This window comes from Fistularia commersonii, chromosome 19 (assembly GCF_037954325.1).
Source record: "Fistularia commersonii isolate RoL2024-O1a breed Wild chromosome 19, RoL_Fcom_v1.0, whole genome shotgun sequence".
Classification (NCBI taxonomy): Eukaryota; Metazoa; Chordata; class Actinopteri; order Syngnathiformes; family Fistulariidae; genus Fistularia; species Fistularia commersonii.
In genome coordinates, this window is record NC_141302.1 from 3,215,090 (window position 1) to 3,222,717 (window position 7,628).

The 7,628-nt window shown below is 50.4% G+C and overlaps 1 protein-coding gene across 1 annotated transcript; it reads left to right on the plus strand.

Annotated features, from left to right (window-relative positions):
• Positions 1-910: 910 nt before the first annotated feature.
• bmp15 (bone morphogenetic protein 15) lies at positions 911-3,546 on the plus strand. Its single transcript, XM_086165731.1, has 2 exons — positions 911-1,094; positions 2,591-3,546. The coding sequence occupies exons 1-2, from the start codon at positions 965-967 to the stop codon at positions 3,544-3,546; spliced, it is 1,086 nt and encodes a 361-aa protein (XP_086021857.1). The 5' UTR covers positions 911-964.
• Positions 3,547-7,628: the final 4,082 nt, after the last annotated feature.

The following is a 7,628-nucleotide window of genomic DNA, read 5'->3' on the forward strand; positions in this document are numbered from 1 at the left end:
TACATAGTTCTCAATTCACCGATCGATTCTTTATTAAATGTATTCAAAACATCATTTTTATTTTGACGTCCAGGAGAACAAATTCTCACCTTCTCTTGACTACATTGGCTTGAATTAGATATGGATATGGATATGTGTGATTGTAAGTCATCCCCTGCGACCATGAGCGCAGGATAAGCGGCAGAAGATGAATAGATGGATGGGATCAGTAAAGCACATGTCATCTCATAAATAAATGTATATTATTATTATTATTATTATTATTATTAATATCATTATTATTGTTATCCAGCTGGGATAGGCTCCAGCATCCCCCGCGACCCTGAGCGCAGAATAAGAGGCAGAAGATGGATTGATGGATTAAGATTTTCTTCTCATTATCATTATTGATATTATTACTATTATTATTGTTGTAATTATAATCCAGCTGAGAAAGGTTCCTGGGTGCAGAATAAGCATCAGAAGATGGATGAATCATTCTTATTATTAATTATTATTAGGTATTTTTAAGCGCCTTGGCGCGTCTTTCCGCACCTTTACGCACATTGACGTACTTTTACGCACCTGGACGTCCTTTTACGCGCCGGTCACGTGTGCGCCCCGCGCTCCGGTTGGCGGTTGTCCCCCCGCCGAGGGCTTAAGTGTGGCCGGCCTCGCCTCCCGCGGCTTTCCTTCCGTGCGTCAGGCAGGTCCCGCGGTCAGGCGGGCCCGGAACACCCGCCATCGACCATGCGCAAAACGGTCACCGTCTAAGAGAACGAGCGCCAGAACCATGAGAGCGGCCCGCGGTTTCCTCTTCCTCCTCCTTCTCCTCCGCCTCTTGAGCTCCGGTCGTCCCGGGGTCGCGGCCGGCGGCGAGGCCCAGCCCCGCCGCCCGGCGCCGACGCGCGGCCGCCGGGGTCAGAAAGGCGCGCATCACCGGCCGCTTACCGACGAGCAGGAGGCGGACCAGAACCTGCAGTTCATGCTGAGCTTGTACCGGAGCGCCGCCGGGCCCGACGGCACGCCGAGGCAGCACCGGAAGTTCGGCTCCAACACGGTGCGCCTGCTCAGACCGTCGGCGTCGTCGGTGCGATACCTGCCCACGTCCGGAGGTGAAGCACAGCAAGCGAAATACCACACACACACACACACACACACACACACACCCACACACACACACACACACACTGGTGTCCTCAAAGCTGGTCCAGAAGGTGGGGGTTTGGGACTCCCCGGATCAGTCGGTCACATGTGGTTCAAATGCAACAGGTCTTCTCATGAACCCTGAAGCTCTCCTGGTTGCTATAGGAGCTTAATTCCTGAAAAGTAACCCAGCTGGTGTTGCAGAACCCTGAACCACTTCACATATGCTTCTTGTCGGAGGAGGCTAGTTCCTGGTGCCTCAACACCCCAGGAATCCACAACCTGCATTGCAGAACTCTAAACCATTCCAGGTATTCTAGATCTACTTGTTGGAGGGGTCTAATTCCTGGTGCCTTGACACTTCAGAGGTCCACTGCCGCCGTTGCAGAACCCTGAATCATTCCAGATATGCTCCACGGTCCAGATATGCTTGTTGTTGGAGCTCCAGATATGCTTGTTGTGGATCATAAAAGTCCACAACCTGCATTGCAGAACTTTGAACCAGTTAATATATGCTAGTTGCCAGAGGAGGCTAATTTGTAGTGCCTCGACACCCAAGAAGTCCGCAGCTAGCATTGCAAAACTCCAGGTTTGTGCCCCACTAGAGATATACATGTTGTTGGGGGGGGATAATTCCTGGTGTCTCAGCACTGTAGAAGTCCGCAACCGGTATTGGAGAACCCTAGACCACTCCAAATACACTTGTTGCTGGAGGAAGGTAATTCCTGAAAAGAAACTCAACCAGTGTTGCAGAACCCTGAGCCCCTTCAGATATAATTGTTGTCGGAGGCATTCCTGGTGCCTCAACATGCCAGAAGTCCACTGCCAGCATAGCACAACCCTGAACCACTCCAGGTATGCTTGTTGTTGGAGGAGACCAGTTCCTTGTGCCTGGACACCCCAGAGGTCCACAACCTGTGTTGCAGAACCCTGAACCAGTCCAGATATGCTTATTGTGGGGAAGTGCAAGTTGTACCATTTCAGGTATGCCTGTTGCCAGAGGAGGCTATTTCCGAGTGCCTCGACACCCCAGAAGTCCACAGCTGGCATTTCAGAAGTCCGAACCGGTGTGGTCCCTACTTGAGATATGCTTGTTGCTGGAGGAGACCAGTTCCTTGTGCCTGGACAGCCCAGAAGTCCACAACTGTGTTCCAGAACCCTGAACCAGTCCAGATATGCTTATTGTGAGGAAACGCAAGTTCCTGGTGCCTCGACACCGTAAAAGTCCGCAAACCGGCATTGTAGAACCTCGTACCATTTCAGGTATGCCTGTTGCCAGAGGAGGCTATTTCCGAGTGCCTCGACACCCAAAAAGTCCACAGCTGGCGTTTCAGAAGTCCGAACCGGTGTGGTCCCAACTTGTGATATGCTTGTTGTCGGAGGAGGCGAGTTCCTGTTGGCTCGCCACTAATGACTTGTGAATGACTCTGGTTTTTGTGTTCTGTGTGCATGCCCGCCGGCCCAGACCACCGCTACGCCTTCACAGTGCAGTACAACCTGGACACCCTCCCCTCGGAACAGCTGATAAGGGCCTCCTTCGTCCACCTGCGTTCCAACGGCACCCGGGCCAGTGTCCATCCGCGCTGCACCGCTCAGATCGCCTCGCTGGGCAAGGAGAGCCGCGTCACCATGGAGCCCCACGAGCGGTGGATGGAGACGGACATCACCGCTCACGTCCAGCGGGGGGAGGACAAGGGGCCTCCGGGACACTTGACTTTCACGGCCCAGTACTGGTGCGCTGCGCCCGAGGCGGACAGCGGGACCTCGTCATGGTGGGCCGGCCTCCTGGGGAAGAAGAGACATAGAGGGGAGCATCACCTGGAGGTGCCAGCGCTGCTGCTGTACCTGGAGGAGGAGCGGGAGGTGAAGGACTGGATGGGTGACCTGCTGGGGGCTGAGGGGGTGGATGTCCTGCAGCAGTTTGGTCAGTGGCACCCCTCTGCTAGACGGCGCAACCGGCGCTCGAAAAACTCCTCCGAAGCCAAAGACCCATCCCTGGACGCCCTGAAGAACGCCCCCACGGTGTCCTCATCCTTCTCCTCCGCCTCCCCGTCCTCGTCCATTATCTCGGACATCCCCAACTACAAGCGCAAGACCGGCACGCCCAAGAACCGCTGCAAGCTCCACTCCTTCCGCCTGTCCTTCGGCGAGCTGGGCTGGGACCACTACTTCATCGCCCCGCCCGTGTACAACCCGCGCTTCTGCCAAGGCGACTGCCCGCGGCTGCTGCACTACGGCTACCACTCCCCGAACCACGCCATCATCCAGACCGTCATCAACGACCTCGGCGTGGGGGACGTGCCCCCCCCGTCCTGCGTACCCTACAAGTACATGCCCATGAGCGTGCTGGTTGCGCACAAGAACAAGGTGGAGTACAAGGAGCTCGGGGACATGGTGGCCGAGTCGTGCACGTGCCGCTGAGGGACCTCCCAGCGTGGACTGGATGGACTAGAGACTGTTATTGCGGGGGTCGCTGGTTTGACTCGTAGGGGCCGAAGGGCGGTTTCAGATCTTCGCCCCCCGTGAAGGAGTCTGTCGCCGAGTGGCGCTCAGACCGGTGACGACCTCCTCGCCTCCCGTTGCGCTCTGCAGACGTTTTTCCAGAATTTAAAAATAATTGATAAATAAAAATTAGATGCGCAGTGAGCCAGCAGGGGGCGCTGTGCAGACAGACCAGCTCATTCTCACCAGAGTGTGATTTGCCTGTTTGGGTTTTTTTTTTTTTTTTTTTTTTTTTCTTTTTTACTGCACTTTATTCCGCCAAAGCGACGACTCCAGACCGCCGTCCTTCACCCGTGTGAAAGAGATGCGTCCGTTTTGGGGCCGGCGTCCTCGATTAAGAAAATTCTAGCTGTGGATGGAACGGCATAGGACAGGCGAGGCTTCGCCACGCCGGCCGGCCTGTGCAGTTTAGTTTTTGCATGTTGGGGTATTTATAACCTGAGGGGGGGTTCTCCAAAAAAAAACTGGAAAAAAAATGTACAAAAAAAAAAAAAAAAATGCTGCTACCGGCCTGATGAGAGCCTTGGATGTGAGATTCCTTTTTTTGAGAGGGGGGGGGGGGATGCAATTTTATTATGCGTGAAAATTAATAAAATTAAATGCATGTTTTCTAAAAGCCTTTGTCGTCTGTAGTTTCTGGCTTTAAGTCCCCTGTGATCGTACTTCGGTATTCGAGTTACCTTGGCAGGTCCTTTAGAGTGCAATCATGGACATGCAATACTGAGCTCCAAACAGCAAATGGCGCTGTTCGCCTAGCAGACAACCAGCCTGTGAGTGTAACGTGTGTGAATTACTTCAATTCCCAGAAAATAGGCACACTTGATTCTATTATCCACCATCAGAAATAACCTCATTAGATCATTTAGATTGATCATGCGATTTTCTATTATTGGCACAAATCTGGAATCTATGTTCTCCCTGTGTCTGCGTGGGTTCCCTCCAGGTTCTCCGGCTTCCTCCCACAGTCTAGAAACATGCAGGAGGTTAATCTGAGACTTGCCCAGGTGTGTGAATGAGAATCAGAATCAGAAAAAATGTTTTGTCCCTGAGGGGCGGTTGGGGGACGCATGGGGTAGCAGCATCAAATTGTGTACATCATAGAATAAAATAAAAAAAAACAAAAGAATTTGAAAAATATATATGTATTAATAAATGACTACAGACTTGTGCAAATTGTAAGTAAGCTGCGCTCTGCATTTATATAATCTATCATTATATAAATTACACTGGGCAGGCAGGGGAGGGGGGGCTGGTGTGAGGTTTGCACGGGGGAAATGAGGAGCTGGACGGCTCTGGGGACGAAGGTTGCCCTTCTCTGGGTTTTGCAGGCGGGGCAGCTGAGTCTGCAAACAGAGAGGAGCCACTCGAAGGCCGGCTTTAAGATGCGGGACTGATCTCTGGGATCTTTTTGGCCTCCTTTATGATTCGAGTGTTATGGAAGCAGGGGGGAGGTCTGAGGGGTCGGCCAGTTATTTTGGAGCGGACCACCAAGGTCGTGCCCCTGGGTGATTTCTGGTTGATGCAGGTAAACAGCAGGTAAAGGAGAAGGTCATTCTCAATGCAGGCGAAGAAGAACGTGGTTAGGATTCCTCAACTTCCTGAGTAGGTACTGCCGCTGGTGACATTACCTGGTGTTCTCCACAGCGTTAGAGGAGAACATCAGAAGGTTGTCAAGGACAATGCCAAGATAGCTATACTCCTTCACTGTTTCTACTGGCTACCCTTGTAAGGTGGTGGAGTACATGATGACCAAGTCCTTACTCTTGCTGAGTGACTGGTTGTTTTTCTCTACGTGTGGCCCTGTGGTCCAAGTATTTGCAAACTCATTCATTCATTCATCCAGTATCTAATCCTGGAAATTGTGCTCAGACTCCTGAGCAAATATCTGACTCGCTGTTCCCCCTGGAGGATAAAGGTGGTCCTCCGACCACCAGCCCAATATGGTTTCCAATAAATGTTGCATGAAAAAAAAAATGCTAATAAAAAAAAGATGCTTAGCCTAACTGTCAGCCAGAAGGTGGCGCTGTGGTGTGTCATTGCAGAAGCTACGTGGTTTATTTTAGTTCCCAGGGACTTATTGAATTGATTGAATGGTCAATATTCCAGTTCAAGGTCGGAGCATCTGCTTCCTTTTTTTTCTCCACGGGGAGATAAAACAAGAGTTTTCAGAAATAAAATCCCCCCGCTCCTGCCGTCAGCGGGCTTGTTTGTCCGTCTGTCTGCGCCCTCCGAGTCAGGTGAGCGAACAAGTCGGCAGTCGCTGGGTAATCATTAAATAACCCCGCTCTCCAAAAAGGGCTGCGTTAAAGTGGGTCACGGAGAAGACTCTTGGAATGGATGTCTGTTTTTATGTAAACAGCACATGGGTGCTAGAGTGTTAATTGGAAAATTCCTCAAACCCAAAAAAACAAGTTGTTATTGACGGAAGATAGCAATTTGGTACCGTCTGTGTGTGTTTGTGTTAGTGTAATGCTGAAAGAACACGTGGAACTGATTGCCCTTCGATCTCAAGATGATTGATCGGCTTTCTTTAAAAAAAAAAAAAAAAAAAAAAAAGGCCAGATGAGACGCTAACTTTTATGTCATCAACTGATCGGTGGAGCTTCTGGGTAGCAGAGATGCTGACCATGCTAATTTTAGATTAGCATCAGCCGGAGAAATCTTACATACATTTTTTAAGTTATCATAAAACCTATAAAAGCCACACCCATTGGGCTGGGATCTGTCCAAGGTTTCTGCAGTGTTTCCTCGCCACTTGTTGCCCAAATAGCACCCTTGTAGTGAAGCGCTAGCATCCCATTGGGTGGCTAAGCTACACGTGCCTCACCTGCTCCCATGTATGGCTTCTAGGAGACGCTTGGACTAAACTTAGCTACGTGAGGGTAGCCAGTGCAAAAAACGCAAAAGGGAGATTTTACAAGTGGTCAACGGTTGGTCAGCGGCCAATAGTGGAGCAGGCATGGAAGGTGTTGGGGTATCTGAGAACCTCGCGTGCTATCCTGTCAAGATTCTTTACCATAAAGAGTGCAGAGGTTATCACACTGGAGGGTGAGATGCCACGGGGGAAGGGTTTTCTGAAAGAGTGTGTGTCCAGACCTGCTCCACATGGAAAGTGTCATCGGACATATGAGTGCAATCTGATGCCGGTTACCGAGGAGCCCTGAATGCGCCGCCGCTTACTTCAAGATCCTGAGAGGAGATGAATCGCTTTACAATCAATCGTCTGAACCAGGATGAATGAAAGAAGGGTCTGGATCTGCTCGATTTCTGAAATGAATTGATTAGCAGCTCTTCGCTAACAACCCCCACTTGTTTTGCTTCCCCTTCCACACACACACACACACACACACACACACACCTGGAAACTGGCTCTGATTCCTCCGCCAGACCCCTTCTTGTGACTCACACTTTGCGGGAATAAGATACAGATGCTCTTAATTCACATCATGCCGGATTACTGTTAGTCCTCTGCAACCCGCGGGGATTTAAGGTTGGGGGAGGAGGTGGGGAGGCTCACTGATGAACGTCTTTACAGGAATCTGACATGAATTTTTCATTTTTTCCATTCCTCAGAGGAATGTGGAAGCCTTCACCTTTGCCTCACTCACCCAGTTGAGGAGAAACAGCGGTGAGAGGCCGTGCTTGCCCTTCGGGTCCCGGCTCACCGTCTGTCGGTCGGATGACGGACGGCTTCTTGTTCGAAGCAAAGGTTGGCATTAGCGTCAGCGTTCACGAACCTTTTAAAAGGTTCTGCCCTGAAATGATCCATTATTTAATCAAAATAATTGCATTAAAAATAATACTAAAATTCTAAATGATTATATATTCCAGTAAACATTCTTTATAATTTCAGTCAGATTTTTTTTTTTTTTTTGTGTAAGTTTTGCAGGACGGTCGAATGAAAGTGGAGCAGCTTCATAAATGTATGTAAAGCTAATAAATGCTGCAGCCAAGCGACCCGACCTTGGGACTGGACTTGACCCCCCCCCCCATTCCAAGCG